Consider the following 21,846-nt stretch of genomic DNA (forward strand, 5'->3'; position numbering starts at 1 on the left):
TGTACCCTTTGAGGGAGAGAATATGAAATTCTGATAATGTTTGAGCTGCTTTAGCTCAATAGGCCTAGATTAATATGAACTTGGAAATAAGCATAAGAAATGGATATATATATATATATATGTATATGTTTATTACTCCTTAGATCTCATTCCTGAATTTTCTGATATTGATAAAACAAATCCTAATTGTGTAGTAATTGGAGATGCAGCAGAGAACTTTTCTTACAAAAATCTGAATGATGCTTTCCAAATTCTCATAAGCCTGGAAAATCCAGTTCTGCTGTCTTTGGGAAAAGGGTAAGTTAATAAATAGAACTCTGAAAATGTTTTAAAAATAGTAATGTTTGTTTGAAGTCCACAACTTTTTCAAATCCTAACTGCCTTCTTGCAAGTTTGTAAGTCGTCCAAGGATATCTCTCAACTGTGCAACAGTTTTGGTGCTGAAGAAAAATGTAAAGGATTAATTGACTTTTCTCTTCGTTTAGTCAATTTTGACATCTGTATGTCAATCAAGAGAGCACTGGAAAAGAGTTTTGTCCCAGTCTTCCCATCTTTCTGATACATCGCTTGAACGGTTGGATTCATGGTGTCCAATAGTAGAGCAACTCATACTGTCCTTGTGTTAGGCTAAAAAAGGGCTAGTAAGATAAAACAAATAGTGGTATAAACCGCCAATTTTCTTTTCTGAACCTATTTAAATTATTTTTTGCTATGGATGTTAATGTTCTGTGTCATACTTTCCTCAGCATCTTTTTTCTTCCTCTTTTTTATTGTGCTCCTATATCTCTTTTGTCAATGTGCAGGTACTGTATCCTCGCTTATGACTGGCCACTTAATCACTGTTTGAAGTTACGATAGACACTCCCCCTAAAAACTATTTGTGACCCAATTTAAAAGTTTTAACAGTTGCACATTCCCCCCCCCCAAAAAAAATCACTTGATCACATTTAGATTGCTTGGCAACTGGCTCACCTTTATAGCTGTTTGCGGTATCCTGAGGTCACGTGACCACAATTTTCTTTTCTTTTTCTTTTTTTTTTTTTTTTTTGCTGGTTTCTGATGTTATTTCTGGTTTCTGGCAAAAAAAATGCCCAAATTTATTCACTTAATGACTGTAATGTTTGCCTAATAACTGTAATGTTTCCTTAATAACTGTAATGTTTGCTTAATGACTGAGGCATTTGCTTAATGAACACAGCAAAAATTGGATCTGGTCTTATAAGTGACCTGCTTAACGATCACAACAGCACGATAATCACAACGATCACAACATTCACAATCATCATTCCAGGCTCAATTATGGTCCTAATTTGAGGACTACCTATTCTGTTGTACTTCCCTCATTTGGCCAGTTTTTTTAAAAAAACACCTAATGTTGAACAATAGATAGAGGTATGAGAGATGAAATAGTTGCTCAGCTCTGGTAATAGAGAAAGGATGAGTAAGAGATATAGAACAGTTCTTTTTGGGCCATATTGTCCTTAAAAAGGGCAATGAAGGCTTTCTTAGACTTTTAGCTTGGAATGATGTGCTTCTTTGGAGCAGGGGTTGCCTCAGTACCTTGTTGGAACTGAGGGCTGTTAGAATCACAAGGCTTTCTGGGGAAAGTCATGTCATGCCTTCAGGAACACAATGAATACTGTATTTTTCGGAGTATAAGATGCACCTTTTTACTCCCCAAAAGAGGGTGAAAATCTGGATGCGTCTTATACTCCGAATATAGCCGCCTGGGTCGTCTGGAAAAGGGGTAGGTGAAGCAGGTGCTGCAGAACTCGTGGTGGCTGGAAAGGAGACATGTTTCACTTTTGGGGGTCCCGCTCGGCTCAGCTCCTGGGAGGGCTCAGGCGGTGGTGGTGGTAGTGGCAGCGGCTCCTCACATTGCTGGGGAATGAAGTCATTGTGGCCATTGTCTCCCCTGAGTTGCCCGCCAAATCTCTGAAGCACCGTTTGCTTGCAGGAGGAGGAGGAGGGCGAGGGTATACCAAAGCCTCTGAGTAACTAGGAAAGAAAGTCGCACTTGGAACCTGCCGAAAACTGCCGCCTGAAAAGCACAGCTTTCTTTCCTAGTCACTCAGAGGTTTTGGTTTAAGGAGGTGCTGCTTTAAGCCGCCCTCCTCCTCCTGCAAATGAAAGGTGCCTCAGAGATGGTAGATTTCTCAGAACGCTAGATTGGGAAGTTAAAAACCTGAAATGGGATACAATCAAGCTTCATTCAAAGGCTTTGGCTTCTGAGATTGCCACCCAAAATGCTGGTATCACGATCTCTGCAGCGCCTGCTTTACCTGCCCCTTCTCGGGCGGCTCCAGGCAGCAGAGATCGCAGTAATAGCATTTTCGGGTGGCAGCTCAACCTTAGGAGCCAAAGCCTTTGAATCAAGCTTGATTGTATCCAATTCCAAGTTTTTAACTTCCAATCTAGCGTTCTGAGAAAAGTCTTCCTAGATGGTTCCTCTTCCCTTCCCTTCCTCCATCTCCTCCACCCCCCCAATCTCTCTGGATCTGCTTATTACTATTGCACCCAGCTACCGTATCTCTCTGCTGCATGACAGATCCGGGCGGATTTGGGGTGGGGGGGAGGAAGGGAAGAGAAACAATCTCCATGAAGGCTTTTCTCAGGAGCCAAAGCCTTTGAATCAAGCTTGAAGTGTGGAGGCTTCCCTTCCTACACACACACACACACACACACACACACACACCGGATCTGTCATGCAGCAAAGAGATACGATAGCTGGGCGCAATAGCAGCAGTAGCAATAAGCACTGCATGACAGCTCCGGAGAAGCAAAATGCTATTTGCATCGTTGGGATTTTTGGCTAATGGAAGAAGTGCGGGATGGAAAGGGAACTTCGGAATACAGGAGCGCTGTATTCCTGGAGCCTGGCATCTGCAGCATTCTTAAGTTTCCTTTCCATCCCACGCTTCTTTCACTAGCCAAAATGTCAAAGATGTCAATAGTTTTTTCCGGAGAGAAAGTGGAGATCTAGGGTCCTGAGAAAAGTCTTCGTGCAGAGGAGATGTGCTTATTGCTACTGCTGCTATTGAGCCCAGCTACCATATCTCTTTGCTGCATGACAGATCCAGGTGGATTTGTGTGTGTGTGTGTGTGTGTGTGTGTGTGACAAGGCAGCCTCGTTTCCTTTATGCTTCCCTTTTGCCGCTCAGGCGCCGCCGCGAGGAACCATTAATCCAAATGGAAGGGATCCCCACCCCTCCTCATCCAATGGGCCGTTCCCAGCCAAGCACAGCAGCAGCCATTCAGCAGCAAGGGAGAAAAAAATAAAGTGCGGAGAGAGAGGTTTAGTCCTGCCCTGCCGTGGGAGGGGAAGAGAAAAGTGGATTTGAGATCGATAAAAGCATTACTCTTTAAGATCAAGCCCGCACGCGTTGTATTTTTGCCCTCCCTGGCCCCCAGGAGCACTTTGCAGGCCTCCCAAACTCTCTGCATGCCCCATTTTTCACAAAAAACAGGGTGTGCAGATGGTTTGGGATGCCTGCAGAGTGGCCCTGGGAGCCGGGGAGGGCAAAAACTTTTTTTTTAAATTTACCTCTTCAAAATCTTGGTGCGCCTTATACTCCGAAAAATACGGTAGCTGGTGATTATGGTTGAGAGCTAGATGCAAAATGGTGATCACTAAACAGTGAGTCAGGAAGATGTTGGACAAGGGGTTTGTCTTAGTCTGCCTTTCCTAATTCATCACTTGAATTGCTGTTTAATTGCATCCAGTAGCAGGACTATCTCTTCATCAATATATTAGACAAAAAGGACTAGTAAGTAACAGTAAACTTGGATTTCTCTATCTGTATTTGTATACAGCATTAAAGGAACCAAGCTTGAATATTTTTAAGTAAGAAAATGAATTTAAAAAGTCACTAAACTCTCTCTGAGATTCCATAGTTGTTCAAGTCCATCAGAAGTCATGAATTCTTCAGAAATTTTATCAAATCTTTAAGAATATACAGAAACATATTTTTGGAAACATCATTTTTATTATAAAAACATTAAAATATTTAGAATTTGTTTAGAATTTGTTTAGCAGGGGGTTGTACTGGAAGACCTCCAATGTCCCTTCCATGTCTGTTATTCTGTATTCTGTAAAGCTCAAATATTGTTTTTATATACAATCAAGAGAAGTCCTAATTAAGGAATTCTGTGGAAAGCAATCTAATGTAAGGAGGGTAATCATTTCCAAATAAATTAAAATAATCATTTGCAAACACTCTTAAACTTGGTAGGATTTCTGAGTAACGTACAGTATATTAAATCTCACTGATATTCTTATAACTTCATTTATGTTAGCTGTACCAGCTGTACTTCTACTAATTGCTTCATACAGAGATGTAAGAAGAAAGTAGGAATCATGTTTGTGGTGAACTATGTCAAGCATACTAAGTGGAATATATTTTATAATGGGCATCAGCTTTCTCTTGTAAGATCTTACACAGATCACAACTGTGATTGAGTTGTGAGTGCCGATGGTGTGGATTTTGCCTTCCATCCAATGCCCTCTCAGCCACTTTTCTCATGAGTTACTAATATTATGTAAAGTATAACTGTTAATAATGTTCATTTCTTTAACTTGCTTTAGGGAAAAAAACCCGCAGAATTATTTCCTCTAAAGTTTTAGTGTATGCTCTTGACTGAAGCAGAATGCTGTCCTTGTGAAAATGGAGTGATTTACATTTAGCATCTGTTTTTGGTTGAGAGTGGGAATTGGCTTTGTAATTTCCTCTGTCATGCCACTGTCAGAAAATTAAGCTGTTTACGCTAGACTATAGAAGGTTAATGGCTGTTCTAGCAAAGGTCAAGTGGTCATTTTAAAGAGAGGCTGTGCTGATTAATCGAAAATGGCAGAAGGATATAGCATAAAATCTTATCTGACTGCTCATCCTATACATTTTTGCTCCTTACCTATTTGCTTAGGAACGTTAAAAAACACTTGAATTGTATCGTTCTCTCTTTTTATTGTTCTAATAAAAGGAAAAAAGAAAGGAATCTACTGAATCATATTTTGAATGTTTGCTAAAGAACGTCAGCTGCTGAGCTGCTTCATCACCAAACATAGTTATTTGGAATAAGTTCCCCCTTAGCATTTTCAAAGAAATTGCGATCAGAATGAGCCTGCCAGCTTAGGTAGCGAGTCCAAGACTTTTTGCAATGCTGGTTTATTTCTGTCAGTGATATGTGGTATGATCAAAGCCATTTATAATAAGGGAAGATAATATTGCTAAGAATATGTAGTAGTAACAGGGAATTTGGAACAATTGCTAACTCTTTGGATTACACCCCATCTTTTATAAAAATACGTGTTCCATAGAGGTCATTTGGAGATCCATCATCAAGAAAAATTAATCCCCAGTTGTTGTTGTTTTTTTGTGATGCAGGAAAAAAATAATATTAGATCTGCCTAGTAGAAGTAGTAAGTTAACCAATTGAATGAATAACAATACCATTAATTTTAATAATTATTTAATAATTTAAATAGTAATTTAGTTTTATGTTTAATCTATTTCCCATAGATTACTGTAAATAATAAATATATAAAATAAAGATGGCCTTTCATCCATAATAAGTGATAGCTGTGGTTATCTGTTGTTTTTTTCTTTAGTAATTTAAAGCAAAAATCTTTTAAAAGGTTTTGGTAAAATAAACATATGTCATGAATAAAGCACAATGAAAGTGTAATATCTTATCACAATTAAGGTCATGAATAATACATGATATTTAGCAACCTTATCTGTTGATTGGCATTTATATTTATGAACAGCATATTCAAGATAAGTCAGTGTGTAAAATATATGTTGTCTGCATTTGGACAACATAATAATCCTTTAATCATAGTTTATGGTTATTAGGGAATGTGTCCCATTTATTCAGCTAGATAAATAATGCTTCATCATGCAGATTGCTAGTAGAAACCTGGTTATTTTAGAGTTTTTATTTTACTCATATATTCTGTCTTCACTACTCAGATACAGTTAACTAAGATCTTCATCAATGGCTTTTGCAGATATGGACCTACAAGCCTCTTTCATGCTTTTTGCATCTTCTTTAGCTTAGCCTTAGCTTGAAAATGATAACATGTTACTTCAGTTCATCTTCATTTCATGACCACTCATTGAATGAGCGTACAAACTTACAACGGCACTAAATGAGTGTAGCTACAATCAGATCTTGCACCCACATTTGGTGCTGCATTCCACAATCAAATTACTGTGATTTGCAAGCTTCCCACAAGCAAAGTCAATGGGGAAACTGGCAGGAAGTTGAAAGTTATGGTCATGTGAGAACGTACACAGTCCCCACTTAACAACTAGGATTGCTGGGACTGCTGCCACTAGGCAGTGCGGTCATGCAGTTTTTCAACTTTCAACCACATTGTTTAATAGTGGAGTTTCTTGTCCCAATTAGCATTGTTAAATGAAGATCACCTGTATAATAGCTTATAGCTTTCAATAGGATCATTTTTTGTTTTGATTACATAATTGTGTATCTATTCTATTCAGCATTTTGTCATATTAATGTATTAATATTTTGTTTATGCTCTGTTTAAATCTATGTATTTATTGCCAAACCTATCGTATTTGGGGGAAGAGAGCAATTGCAGAATGCTATATAGATCAAAGGATCAAAAGGTTTGTAATACTGTAATAATTTTAAATGTGCATAATTTTAATTTCAGACGCTATTATAAAGAAACAGATGGACTAAAACTTGATGTTGGAGCATATATGAAAGCCCTGGAGGTATATATTTTTTGTTTTAGTACATAATGTGCATACAAAAGTGTATGTATTTGTTTATTTTATTAAAACATTTATATACCACTAAACGTGCATATTACTAAATATGTTACCATATTACTGTATGACACAGGACCTAGGACAAAAAAAGAGAGGATATTTTTTAAAAAAACCAAGAATTTTCAACTAATTCAAAACATGGCAATTTTTTTGGCCAAGACAAGTCTTCGATAGACTATCTCATGGTCTTAAACATCTTCCTTGGTTGGATAGAATAGAATAGAATAGAATAGAATAGAATAGAATAGAATAGAATAGAATTCTTTATTGGCCAAGAGTGATTGGACACACAAGAAATTTGTCTTGATGCATATGCTCTCAGTGTACATAAAAGAAAAGATACATTTGTCAAGAATAATAAGGTAAAATAATTAATGATAGTCATATGGTACAAATAAGCAATCAAATCGTATTAGGAAACAATATAAATCGTGAGGATACAAGCAACAAAATTACAGTCATATAGTCATAAGTGGGAGGAGATGGGTGATAGGAACGATGAGAAGATTAATAGTAGTGCAGAGTTAGTAAATAGTTTGACAGTGTTGAGGGAATTATTTGTTTAGCAGAGTGATGGCGTTCAGAAAAAAAATGTTCTTGTGTCTAGTTGTTCTGGTGTGCAGTGCTCTATAGTGTCGTTTTGAGGGTAGGAGTTGAAACAATTTATGTCCAGGATACGAGAGGTCTGTAAATATTTTCACAGCCTTCTTTTTGACTCGTGCAGTATACAGGTCCTCAATAGAAGGCAGGTTGGCAGTAATTGTTTTTTCTGCAATTCTAATTATCCTCTGAAGTCTGTGTCTGTCTTGTTTGGTTGCAGAAAGAAACCAGACATGGATGTGTGTAGTCAACCACAGTTCAGAGTGCTGATATTTACATCCAACTTTTTTCCAAGTGGGATTGGTTGTGTACATATAACATGAACGGGGCACCTGGAACTTATGACTCCAATTGGGATCAGAACTTTGATGCTTAATTTGAAATATTTAGATGGCTGTACTTGTTCCCAGAATTGTTCTTCTGGTCTTCTGCTTAGACCAAGGTTGTTGAACATACTAGGCTATATGAAAGAACAGCAGAATCTTTCTCCCTCTAATAAATTCCCTCTGCACTTCTGTGGAACCCATCTTGTATCTTCAAAAATGCATCTTCAAAAAATTGGACATAACCCCTGGATATTATTCTTGATATTTCTACAAATAGTATTCCTACCTTAAGCTGTGTTTTAGAATTTAGCATCATTTGAATGTCAATAACTTGGAAGCAAATAATGTGTGTAAATCAGATACTTTTGTGTTGAAAGTAACAGTGTTATTTTTGTCCTATTGCCTAGTACGCTTGTGATATTCAAGCTGAGGTGGTGGGAAAACCAGCCAAAATGTTTTTCCAGTCAGCTTTGACAGAAATGGGCATTGAACCTCACCAGGTAAGATTTCCGAACATTGTCAGAGTTGATTTCACCTTTCCCAGGATGGAAATGGGAGGATAAAATAATTCATTGGGGAAGAAATATGAAACCAATTCAATTGCACAAAAATGTATTGAACTTTGAATTTGCAGGAAACAGCTTTGAAAATAAAACTTGCTTCAGTTCATTTCTCTCATGTTAAATTTCTCTCATACAAGCAGATAATAACATGTAGAAAGGCTTCCCATTGGCACTGGAATATTATGTGGAGCTGAATTCTTTGTTCCAACCAGTGGCCAGAGATAAAATTAATGCTCAGTGATAGGGTAGTTATAATGAAAAGTTATATCCTCTCTCCCAACAAGCAGTACTAATTTACTTGATGAAAATTATGAAGAATGCTCCTGCCAAAACTACTGAATATAGTTATTCGGTAGCATGTACATTCATTTAAATTATTAATAAGTAATAAACTAAAGAGACATCATTAAATAAGCAAAAATCTTAGAATATTTATTATTTTTTCTTTTTTAAAAATCTATTTTATAATGCAAACAAAACCAAAGAGATATCTTTAAATAAGTAATAATCTAAGGAAATTTATTATTTTTCTTTCTGTTTTTTATTGTCCTTTACTTTATAATGTAAGCTGTCCCATGAATCCTGAAGTTAAATTAATCTTCAATTCAAGTATTTACTTCAAATATTCAGCAGAATTATAGATCATATAACTACAGTAGATCTTGCTTCGCCTGAAGAAGCTTCTTTGATGAGAAGCTAAATATCTTCAAGAAGATATTAACAAAAAAAGTCAAGTTGCCTCTTGAAAAAGCATCTCTAGGACATTTTGCTTCATTTGTATCAAAATTGGGGATGAGTTCAAACCTGACTGATGGGTTGATTAATTAGGTGTTATCAGATTAGTGCTGACTAATCTGATTAGACCATATGCATGGATTCTCTTTTAAGTGTCTCAGACTTCATTGCTGCTGTAGTCAAATTCATCCATCTTGCCATTGATCATTCTCTTTCTCCTTCAATGTTTTGGATTTGCCATAATACAATAGATCCCCATCTATTACAATACAATACTTGAAGTCTCATTAGTGCTCTCAGGAAGATTCCTGGGTTGATTTCTTCTAGGATCCAGTTGCTGGCTTTCCTGGCCATCCATGATACCCTTCAAAGTTTTCCATGGTGCCATAACGTTGGTGATATTTGTATCCTGTTTCTTCCATATCTACCTTTTCAATCCATAGAGTTGCACAGGGTTTTTTTTTCTGCCTGAACCTAATTAAGGCCAATATTGTAAGTCAAGTAAAGTTTTTTGTGTCGAAAATTGTCTAAATGTGGCATATTCCTAAATGTTTGCCAACGGTGTTGAGAAGCTCATTGTCCTAGCCTCACCAGGTTGCACGAAAACTTAAGGTATGTATCAAATTGTAAGTTCAGTTCATGTCACCCAGGTAGCTACTAGAGTATATCATATGGCTTTTCCCTAAAAATGCCCCCAGGGATTCTTTTTAAGTACTGATACAACTTAGCATCTTTTTCTGACAGTAAGTTTAATTGGACAATTAGATTGTTTAAAATCTAGATATCTCTAAATTTTGTGAGATGACATTCTTCCTGAAAATGGCACTTGTTCTGTGATATTTTCAACCAGTCAGCTATATGAAGACCACTCTCTTGTTCTTTCTTTCTAGCTATCTCTCGGCTAAGCTATTTGTTTTGCTTTTTGTAATCTTCCTTCTCGGTTCAACCCTTCAACATTCTTAACAATTTTTGTTGTGCTTCTCTAGACATTTTCCAATTTGTTGCTATCTTTCTGGCAATGAGTTGGCTAAGTCTGAACACAGTTTCCACTTGTACTAATCCATTAATCCCAACTCTGAAAACCTGATAAGACAAAATCTTTTTTAAAAAAATCAGTAAAACGTATTGGTTAAAAAAAAAAGTGGAAAGATTTTGAAAGAATTCTGTAGAGTGATTGCTTTAAAAAGCATATAATTGAGAAACTATGCAACAAAGCCAGAATGTAGACATGGTAACGATATAGAAAAGAAACTCAAACGCACCATTGTTGCTTCCATTGGATTCTTGCCTTCATAAGTACAAACTGTCTTTTCTGTGCTTGGCTTTCACAATTTAGAAGCAAGGTTTGTTTCAGGATGTTTTAACAGATGCTAACTTGATAGAATGACTGACTTACAAGTTAAATAAAATGTACATGTTCAAACTTCAAGCCAGCTGTATGTGCCTGCACTGCCTGAAGCTAGATGTGGGTTTCATTTTTATTCTCCAATTGAAATTTGTTTTTTTTTAAACAAAATTTTATTAGTTTTAAAAAAATTAATCAAGGAAAAGGGTAATGGGTAAAATTACAAATGTTGACAGTTACATTATGCAGAAAATGCCCCCCCCTTCTCATAACTTTCATTTATTAATACATTAGATTGTTGCTACTTAATAGTATTTTGTCAGCATAAACTTTTATCTTCAAACAATTTCAATCATTTTATATCAAACAGATTTTCTAGTTCATTTTTGTGATCTGAGTTTTCTCAATGTTGCCTCTTCTCCCCCCTCCAGCAGAGCTCCGGCACCTCCCGTGTCCTGTATGTCCTGTATAGTATCATCAGGTTTATCTAGGAGGACTTTATTTTTTTCCATGAAGGCCTCAGTCTCCATAGTTGTGCTGATTCTAACTCTTGTGTCCTCCCAGAATATTAGCATACCTTCTGGCATAAGCCATCTAACCACACCCCTTTCTGGTATAATTTCTTCGCTTAAAAGCGATTTTTTTTCTTTTCTCTCTAACTTTCTTTGGGATTTGTTTCAGAATGGCTATTTCTCTATCCTTGTATTTTAGTGCTTGCCCCCTTTGTGCACTCAGAATCTCATCTCTTGTGGTCTTTCTGAGAAATTTAATGTGTACCTCCCTTGGAACATTGTGTGTTCTAGCATATGCTGAGTTTACTCTATAGACCAGGTCCATGTCCCACCCCATCTGTTGTCTGTCTTTTTTAATATATTCAGCCAATAAATTTGTCATAATATCCCTCAGATCTTCATCATCAGCCTCAATTACATTTTGAAATCTAAGAAAAAAGGACATCCTTTCAAATTCCACTTTTATCTGGTGGTTCTCAAGTTCTTGGTTTCCTTTCTGCACCCCCTTCACCTCCCTCCTCATCTCAGCCGTCCCCTCCTCCAAAAGTTCCAGTCTCCGTGAATTTTGGATCGCTCGGTCTTGGTTCTCTCTGAGCTGCTCGTTCATTTCTTTCAACCAATTGAAATTTGTTGAATTGGGGAGATTGGGATGGGTAATTCTTCAGGTTCTCTAACTTGCTTAAAATATTTTTGTATTTACGTATGTCTCAGAATTTCTCAGAAATTGCAGATAACTTGCTGCTTGTTCAAGGGTGTGTGTGAGGGATAATGGATATGTGTAAGAGATGCCGTGTGGGTCAAGTAGGGTACTCAGATTTGGCACAGATCAAGAATAATGCATGGAGGTTGCAGGGGTGTGTGAGACATATCTTGTCAAGTAGGGATGCTACGCAGATGTGAGTTGGGAAGGTAGCTTGGGGATATTAATGCAGATCACAGATGGCGCATGGAGGGGAGGGCAGCACAGATTAGGGTGCATGTGCAAGAAGTGCTTTGTTGTTTGGGAATGGCACTTGGGGATGGGTTGGGAAACTACGTGACTGGATGCAGCACAGGTAGGTGAAGTGTGCCGGATAGTGGCATAGACTGGGAAGGATGCACAGGGATTCCTTCCTCCCTGTTCCCCCCTCCCTCTGTTCCCAGCAGGCAGGTAAACGGCTGCTTTTCCAGGGCGCTGCTCTGGAGAGTCCAAAGAAGGGTTAAACACAGCCAATCTGCCCAGAACTGAATTGAAACTTTAAGCCACGCCTCTGGTGCCGACTCTCCTCAGATTTTTTCAATTCAGCTAGCCCAGTAGACGCGCTTTAAGATTTCTCCAGTTCTAAGATTGATTCCTTGGACTCTCCAGAGGAAGAATAATTTTTTTAAAACAGTATATTTAAGGATTTTTAGAGCAGGCTGGTGAGTTTAAATTTAAGTTTGTTTTTTTCCCTTTTTAATTGGGTTTTTCTCACCCTTTCGGCTCTCCTGGAGTCCGGGGCTTTGCTCTGGCTCCTAGAAGCCGCAGGCAGCTGTTGGGGGAAGCACGTGGGTCGGAGTGCCGACGCCAGCGCTGTTGGGGCACCCCTACTGGGGGCCGATTCCCACTGGAAGCCCTCCGTTGCAATTTGTGCTTCTAGCAAGTCAAATTGCTGCGTGGGCTTCCAGGGCAGCCATTTTGGCTTCTTCCCTCTTTAAAATTGGCGCGAAAAGCTCCGGTGAGTTCCGGCCGCCATTTTGGATTGTGCAATCTTCCGGCTTTACTTTTAAAAGTTTTTTGCCGCAGCTGCCTGGTGCCTGGCTCTTTGCAGGAGCTGCGTGGAGTCAGACTTGGCCGGTGTGACCGGCGACCTGGGCCCCAATCCAAGCAAGTGATAGCGGCGTGGGATCGTGGCCTGCTGGGTCGCCTCCCTTACTCTCCTGCAGGCGCTGGGAGCGAATTCTGCTCGCGCCTAAAAGATTCCAAGCTACTTCAGGCCTTGCAGTTTCTCTGTCTCCTCAGGAGCATCGTGCTGCGGTGGGCTTTCTGGAGGTGGTGAGTGGTGGTTTTCCCATCCCCCTACTGCCCCAACCAGTGATTGTTACCATGGCAGATCAGGCCCCTGAGACTTCTGAGGGTGTCTCTTCCAGAGCCCCTGTAAGACAGGCCGGGAAAGCTGCCAGGGAGGCCATTAGAGGGAGTAAGCCTTACTCCAGGCATGGCCCCAAGCAGGGCTCAGGCCTAGACAAAGATGCATTAAGGCGACAGAAGGCCTTAGAAAAACAGGTTTCCAAAGCCCAACAGCAGGCCCAATCTTCCCTTTCGGTGTCTCCTGGGGAGCCCTCCAGGGAAATTCCTCCAGCCCAGGGAGGCCCCATTTCTGATAGTGAAGAGGAAGGGGATTCCTTGGCCATGGCAACTTCTCCAGGCCATTCCATGGCTGATCAGGCTGATCTCTTTGCCTGTCCCTCTGATATGGAGGAGGGACCAGCTCCAATGGGGCCCTTAGCCCCTCAACAGCCGATCCCCGGGCCCACTCAAGGGGTTCGCCCCATTGAGGACCAAGGGCCTAACCTATCCACTGAAATGCAGGAAATAATTAACAGGGCCATTTCCCAGGGCATTGAGGCAGGCATGCGAAAAGGTGGCAAGCGCACTCGCAAGACCCACCATTTGCAACCCCAGGAGGATTCCAGAGAGATGACTCCTAGCCTTCCACCTCCGTCCCTGCATTCTTCAGTGGCCTCCGATGAGTCAGACTGGGAGGAAGAAGAGGAATTTCTTCCTAGGCAGGAAGCTGAATTCTCTGGGGATGAGGCAAGCCCCGCCAAAAAGCCGGCCTTTTCAGGCTTATTTAATTTGGATAATTTCAAAACCATTTTAGATAAGGCTAAGATCTCAACTCACATGGGGTCCACCCCCCCAGCTCAGGTGGTTGTAGACCCTGATGATCTATCTGGGGATCTCTTTGAGGAACCCATTTCGGTCCAGGAAATAGTTCCTGTACCCAAGATGTTCCTCAATTTAGTTCAAAGACAGTGGGCGCAGCCAGCTACCATGGCTACCCCCAGCAGCCATGACAAGAAGCTATATACGGTGGATGCCAGCCTGGAGGAGCTGCTCAAGCTCCCTCCTATCGATCCCCCTGTAGCGGCTCTTACCTCCTCTTCTGTGCTCCCTCCTGACCTGTTGGAGGGGCTCAAGGCTGAGGACAAGAGAACCGAAACTGCTTGTCACAAGACCCATCAGGCAGCTGCATGGGCCATTAAGTCCTCCGCTTCAGCCTCCTTTTTCTCCAGGGCGGCTCTCCTGTGGCTGAGGCAGTTGTTGAGGAAGATACCTGCCAAGGACGTTAAAGTCAGGCAGGATATCAATAAAATCATGGCAGCCACAGAGTACACTGCTGATGCCACTCTGAATGCTGCTAAGTTTGCCTCGCGTGCCCTAGCGTCTAATGTTACTTCCAGACGCCTCCTGTGGCTTAGGCACTGGAATGTGGATATGCGCTCCAAATGGAAGCTTGTTACTGCCCCCTTTAAAGGGGACAAGCTGTTTGGTGAGGTCCTTGATCCAGTCCTTGTGGAAAACAAGGACAAAAAGAAAGTGATGCCATCAGTCACCAAAAAGCCTGATCGTAAAGGTCCTGGCTCTTACAGGAGGCAGGCCTTTCGGAACAATGAGCCCTCCACCAGCTCCGCCCCCTATCATCGGGCGTATCCCCAGCAGGGTGAGCGGTCTCAGGACCGTCAGTCCTTTCGAGACAGAGGTCGCCAGCAGCCCTTCTCCAAGCGGCCATTTCGGGGGGGCTCCGGCTCCCGACCCTTTAGGAGGTATAAATGACCATCACAGGTCAGCTCCCATAGGAGGGCGGTTGCAGTTGTTCCACGCCAAATGGGAGCAGACCACGTCGGACCAGTGGGTTCTTCAAACGGTCCGCATGGGTCTCACTTTAGAATTCTGGTCCCCCCCTCCCCGCCACTTCATCCGGTGTCCAGTTCCCTCAGGGTTAGTCAAAAGATCCCTCATGGAACAGGAGATAAGGCACCTCAAGGAGATCAGGGCCATAGAACCTGTCCCAGCAGGCCAGGAAGGAAGAGGGTTTTACTCCATCCTGTTTCTGGTCCCCAAAAACTCAGGAGGGTGGAGGGGGATATTAGATCTAAAGAGGTTCAATCACCACGTGACATATCGCAGGTTCAAGATGCAGTCCCTCCAGTCCATCTTGGGGTGCATCAGGCCAGGCGATATACTAACGTCCATAGACCTCAAAGAGGCCTACCTCCACATCCCTATCCGCAAAGCCCACCGCAAGTTCCTGAGGTTCTCTTACGCGGGCCTCCATTACCAGTACCGGGCAATGCCATTCGGCCTGTCATCGGCGCCCAGGACATTCACAAAGGTTCTCGCAGCCGTGGCGGCCTTTCTACGGTCACGTCCGGTCAGACTCCATTGTTACCTAGACGATGTTCTCATTCTGTCATCATCGCATCAACAAGCTGTCAGCGACCTAGAACACACCATGCAGGCGCTCCGGGACCACGGGTTCACCATCAACCTGGAAAAAAGTCATCTCGTCCCCACGACCAGACTGAAGCATCTAGGGGCCGTCATCGACACCACCTCGTGCACGGTATCCCTGTCTCCGGAAAGGGTGGCCAGCCTTCGGGAGATGGTCGTTCAGGTGCAGCAGTCACGTCTAGTCAAGGTGGTTCAGCTCTCACAGCTCCTCGGCAAGATGATCTCGTGCCTGTCAATCGTGCCTTGGGCGAGACTTCACTCCCGTCCCCTTCAGTGGCTCCTGCTCCCATATCAAAGAACAAACGAAAGCAGCTCAACAAGACTGATTCCAGTTCCAGCAGAGGTACGTCGCTCTCTAAAATGGTGGTTGTCTCCGGCCCTGTTAAAGGGGTCGCCATTCAAGGAGCCAGTCAGGCTCACCATCACAACGGATGCCAGCCTGTTCGGTTGGGGGGCCCACTGCCACAACCAGCTAGCACAGGGCAGGTGGTCCCCTTCCGAAGCCGCTCACAGCATCAACTGGCTGGAGCTGAGGGCAGTCAGGCTTGCGCTGAAGCGCTTCCAGAGCACCGTTCAGGGCCACCACGTGCGCATCATGACAGACAATGTCGCCACCAAGGCGCACATCAATCGACAGGGGGGAACGCGCTCCAGATCCCTGATGAAGGAGGCGGAGCTCTTGGGTCGATGGGCGGAGAGGTATCTCCTTTCTCTTCAGGCGGAGCACATCTCGGGCACGAGCAACACCCAGGCGGACTGGCTGAGCAGATCCACAGTCGACCACTCGGAGTGGCGTCTACATCCGCTGCTGTTCCAGCAACTGTCCCAGAGGTTCGGCCTCCCGCTGGTGGACCTGTTCGCCACCGCGGCCAACGCGCATCTTCCGCGGTTCTTCACAAGGTTCCACGACCCGAGGGCGGAAGGAGTCAACGCGCTGCACGGCCCGTGGCCGAAAGGTCTGCTTTACGCTTTTCCCCCGCTACCTCTTCTTCCCAGAGTCATCAGGAAGATCCTAGCAGAGGAGGCGGAGGTGCTGCTGGTAGCACCGTACTGGCCCAGGAGAACCTGGTTTGCAGACTTGGTGAGTCTTTCGATCACACCACCGTGGCGGATTCCTCCACAGGACATCTCTCTCAGCCAGGGGGCCCTTCAACATCCAGAACCCCAGTGGCTGCAGCTGGCCGTCTGGCACTTGAGAGGGATCTCCTAAGCAGAGGCAAGTTGTCAGACAAGGTGATTGGCACCATCCAAGCGTCACGACGGCAGTCCATGACGCGCATCTACGACGCCACTTGGAAATCCTTCGCCAGCTGGTGCACGGCTCATGGTACGTCTGCGCCCCTTGCTTCGGTTCCTGTCATCCTGGACTTCCTGCAGGAAGGTTTGGACAAGGGCCTGGCACCTAACACCCTGAGGCGCCAGGCAGCAGCCCTGTCAACCATCCTCTCAGTTGAGGGCTACGCATCTCTTGGCCGGAATCCGACCATCCGCAGTTTCCTCAGGGGAGCGACCAACCTGAGACCCCCAGTGGTCCACAGATACCCATCTTGGGATCTCAATGTAGTGTTGCGGTCCCTCATCGGGCCCCCGTTTGAGCCCATTAAGACGGCCAGTCTCAGACACCTCACATTCAAGACGGTTTTTCTGGTCGCTATCACGTCTGCTCGTCGCATATCGGAACTGGCTGCCTTGTCAGTCAGAGAGGACTTGTGTCTCATTCGTAACGACAGAGTAATCCTGAGGCTGGACCCTTCCTTCATTCCGAAGGTCAATTCCTGGTTTCATCGGGCGCAGGAGGTGGTCCTTCCGGATTTTTGTCCGCATCCTCGGCACCCGAGGGAAAAGCGCTGGCACATGCTGGATGTGCGCAGGACTATTCGCAGATACATCAAGCGCACGGCCAGTTTTCGGAAATCCGAATCTCTATTCGTCTCCTTTCAACCAGCCTCTCAAGGCAAGAAGGTCTCTTCATCTACCATCGGCGGATGGCTGCGAGCCTGCATTGCGCTTGCCCACGTTTTACAGTCTGTTCCTGTGCCTCGCAATATCACAGCACATTCGACTAGAAGCGCCGCCACCACAGCTGCCTGGTCTACACAGGCACCGATTGAAGAGATCTGCAAGGCGGCCACCTGGACTTCTCTGTCTCCATTTGTCCGAAATTACAAACTGGACAGTTTTGCATCGGCGGAAGGGGCCTTTGGGAGGCGTGTTCTTCAGGGCATCCATACCAGCGGAGCGACCCTGATGGCTGAGCCTTCCCGCCCTAGTGACAGTTAGCTTGGGCATGTCCCTTCTTTGGACTCTCCAGAGCAGCGCCCTGGAAAATGACCATTGTCTTACCTGAAGGGTCCTTTTCAGGGCGCTGCAACGGAGAGTCCACCCCGCCCTGGGGTCTATTCTCCGCTGGTGTTTGTGAAGTCACAGTGTTGTTTGTTGTTTCTGTTATTGTTGTTGGACTATTTTTGACTTGTTCCATATTAGACTTCCAGTTGAAGTTTCAGCGCACAACTGTTCCACGTCTTCATTGAATAAATCTGAGGAGAGTCGGCACCAGAGGCGTGGCTTAAAGTTTCAATTCAGTTCTGGGCAGATTGGCTGTGTTTAACCCTTCTTTGGACTCTCCATTGCAGCGCCCTGAAAAGGACCCTTCAGGTAAGACAATGGTCATTCTGAGTGGAGAAGGGATTGCAAGACTGGCTTGGAAACTGTCAGAGAATATTCAGAGAATATTGATAATGAACATAATAAAGATAATATGACCACAGCAGCAGCAAGTAGCACTGAAGAAGTCATAACATTCCCAAATGTCATTTCTGGGTCATGGGTCCCAGATTTTGGACACATTCTGTAAATTGGCCTGTTAGAATATTATTTGCATTTGAGATACAAAAAATGTTGTCCTGTGATACATCGTTTTGCCCAATTAAAGGTATATATTGGCTTCTCTGGATTTTGGATAACAGTATATTTATTAAAAAACTTTTTATGTGTTTACCTAAAATGTTACATATTTCTTTAAGTCAGTGCATCAATACTGCTTTTCCGGTTGTAGTCCAAACTAAATGGAATGCAGAAGGTTGATAATGGCTACTTTATAACACTATGGTCATTATCTGTTAGAGGTATTTTTTTACAAGATCAAAATTAATGCATTTGATGTTTCATATCAAATTTTTTAATGCTCACTTTTTGAGTGCTTGGGTACCATTTATTTATTGTTCCTGCTGAATTTGGGGATCTGGACCTTTGCAGCTTTGTTTTTCTCCAATCTATATAGCATCTACCTCTCTTAAAATCAAAAAGTATATCTTTACTCTCACCCTAATTTAGTTACACTATTCCAACCTACTTCTTATGAATAATACAATTCAGAATGTGAAAGCACAAATACAATTTTTGTTCATTTGGATTCCAGGTGCTGCTGGAAGTGAAAATATTATCTCCTGCAAAAACGTATCTGAGTGATACTTGGAAAAGACACTTTACGTGCATGTCAGTCCCTGCCTAGGGTAATAAAATAAAGACTAGAGTGATGACTTTCATCATAAAATGTTCAGGTCCATTTATGTGTTGCACTTAAATATGACATTAACTGCATCATTAAATCACTGTAAATCTCCATCTGTGCTTTGTTAAACTTGTAATAGTCTTCATCTGTCTTCATTTTGCCCCTGCATCATTTTCAATTGTCTTGCCTGTATAGTGGCTAAAGTTTGAAATTTTTTGAATTACTTTAATCAATAAAGTTATCACCAATCATTTCCCTTGATAACTGCTTTGTAAAGTGATTCTGCCTTTGCTTGCTTCAGCTGAGATGTTTTCAACCGACTCTTGGAATGGAAGGGACTCCCTAAAGTCCAATTTTCATTTTAACCTTTCCTGAATAGCTTTAGGGAAAAAAGATTGCTGGAATTACTTTAATGGGAAATTTAAAACTCTTAAAGGTAACCAAGCTCTTCTTATGATTCAGTAATATGACAAAGAATTACCCACCTTTAAAGGTTACAGAAATAGCCTAATACCGATTATTTTTAAAGTAGTTGTTAACAGTGATTTTTACTGCAGTATGATAATACCAAAATAATGTTGGTTCCAATAGCTTAATATCATAATAAATAGAATCTGTTGGTTGTAAATTGTCCTAGTCTAATGAGAATTTTAATAGGTTATGTGCCTGCATCTAGTTTGCTACTTGCAAATTTCTGATAGTGCTAAAAATAGATAAGAAAATGTAAGAATGCAGCTACAGTAGTAATCAATTCACTTTTTCTAATGCCACTGTGCTAAATTGAAATCAAGAATATCACTTGCATTGTCTGAGCCATCTGTTTGACACAACACATCCTGAATCTTCTAAACAACAGGCAATTCAAGATTTGCATTTGTGAGACTTTAGGAGACCTACTTGACCAGGAATACCTTTAGCATCTGGGTTAACTAGCGAGGAGGGAAATCCAAATTTGCTTCTGCAGATCTTCCATACCACCAATAGTTTTATTCTCTAATTCCTCAAAAGCAATTTACCACTCCCAGTCTCAGATAACTGAAGACAACTCAAACCAAGGAGGCTCTTTCTTTTCAGCAAACCGGTTTGAGAAGTAAGAAAGAATGCCAGTCATGCACTGTACCATTCTTATCCGTCGCTTTCATTTACTTCACGGGCTCATTGATTTCTAAAAATAAGAATGAACAAAAAAGAAGATTTTAAGGAATGATGCAAAGCAGCGAGATCACTACTTCTATTCTGATCCCAGAATTGGAGAAGTGGGATGAGGGACAGCCTGCCCACAGGTTCTGCTGAGCTTTTGAGTTGCAGTGGGATAGATGCCTTTTTTTCAATAAACCAAACCAGAAATAAATTGGTTCATCTGCCAAAGACGGAAAGTACTATGAAATCATAAAGATGGACGGCAGTTTCTGGAAAAGTGCTTAGACTCTATGTAAAAGTACCCTCTAATTCTGGAATGTTGCCTCTCCCTCTGTAAATGATGTCATTCCATATTTTACTTCTTGTTTTTTTCCCCATTAAAAACAAAGCAGCTGATTTTTAGCTCTTGAATGTTAACTTTTTTTTTTTTTTTAGAAAAATAGCATTTAAAAAAAAATGAGAAGTTGCCACAACTACAATTGCATAAATGATCATAGAAAGCAGCCCAGGAGAAAAGGAATTAGTGTTTGGCCATTGATCCATCCATCTTTTTATTATTTCTCTGCTTTTGCAGAGATCTCCTTTCATACTACATCATAGCAAGGTGTTGGACTGAGCTTGAGAGTTGTATATAAAGCATGTGTCAGGGTTGTGAGCTCACATTTTTTTTCTCTTGTTGCCTCAAGCTGTAGCCTCCTTGAAATTCTGTCATAAGCATTAGATCCATTGACCTAATCTCTGACAGATGATGTTAAGGTTCATTCATACACAGGCAGATAAGGAAAAGTGTTTCAGAGCAAAATAGAGGGAAGAAAACAATATTTCATCTTCTGGGCAGAGCGATACTTCAGGTTATTTTATATAAATATATTTCATAAGGATGTTATGTCTTACCACATGCTGTCCATGTGGTTTCTGGAAATGTCTAATTAATACATAAAACAAATCTGTTACTTGAGCGTTTATATGACCAAATTTTAAAATATCTCTGCATGTTACTGTTTGGGCTAGAGTAGGAGTGTCAAACTCAATTTCATTGTGGGCCGCATCAGGATTGTGTTTGACTCAGGTGGGGGGGGGACATGGCCAGGGGGCATGGCCAGCTTGACATCACTCGTGTTGGGGGTGCCTGTGGTGGCCCAAATACTCTGCCAGTGAAAACGGATTCCCGAGCTCTGTTTTTGGCTGCGATGGCCTCCTGCAACCCCCTGCCAGTGGAAATGGAGCTCAGGAGGACCACGCACGGCCCTCCCGAACTCCGTTTTCACTGGCAGAGGTACCACGGGCCAGTCCTTTGCAGTTTCTAGAGCACCCAGCTGGACCAGGTCTAAGCACCCCGTGGGCTGGATCCGGTCCCCAGCCCTTGAGTTTGACACCCCTAGGCTAGAGCATGGGAAACTCGCCTTGACAATACAGTGTAGCAAGATAGTTCTTAATGCTCTTTCTTCCATATCTTATCTTTATCCTTTCTCACAGGACGATTGTGAGGATGAAAGTCATTTTCAGTCAACTTGGATAAAACCTGGGACTTAATTGTCATAGAAAATAAATATTGCATCACAATAGTTGAACCAACAGGGAGAGGAGGGGGATATAGGTTGACTATTTTTTCTCCTAGTCAACCTATATCCCCCCTCCTCTCCCTGTTGGGCAACCATTTTGTATACACAAAAATGGAGCTCTTATACATTGATAAACTGTTTAGGATTTGAGATGTTAAAGAAGATGCCATAGAATAATTTTTCCCATTCTTTTTTCCCCTCCTGAGCTACCGTCTAGCTTGCAATTTTGCAATTGCTGTTAAATTTAAAGGAAAGCCAATTTGGGGTAAAATTTC

At 42.3% G+C, this 21,846-nt stretch overlaps 1 protein-coding gene across 5 annotated transcripts in view; it reads left to right on the forward strand.

Annotated features, from left to right (window-relative positions):
• Positions 1-21,846, forward strand: part of LHPP (phospholysine phosphohistidine inorganic pyrophosphate phosphatase) — a 190,875-nt gene that overhangs the window by 27,301 nt on the left and 141,728 nt on the right. For all 5 annotated transcript variants that reach the window (XM_081955457.1, XM_081955458.1, XM_081955459.1 and 2 more), the window contains exons 3-5: positions 144-297; positions 6,680-6,743; positions 8,134-8,226. In XM_081955457.1, coding sequence (XP_081811583.1) covers positions 144-297; positions 6,680-6,743; positions 8,134-8,226 — 311 coding nt within the window. The remainder of the gene's footprint in view (positions 1-143; positions 298-6,679; positions 6,744-8,133; positions 8,227-21,846) is intronic.

This window comes from Natrix helvetica, assembly GCF_964273705.1.
Source record: "Natrix helvetica genome assembly, chromosome: 5".
NCBI lineage: Eukaryota > Metazoa > Chordata > Lepidosauria > Squamata > Natricidae > Natrix > Natrix helvetica.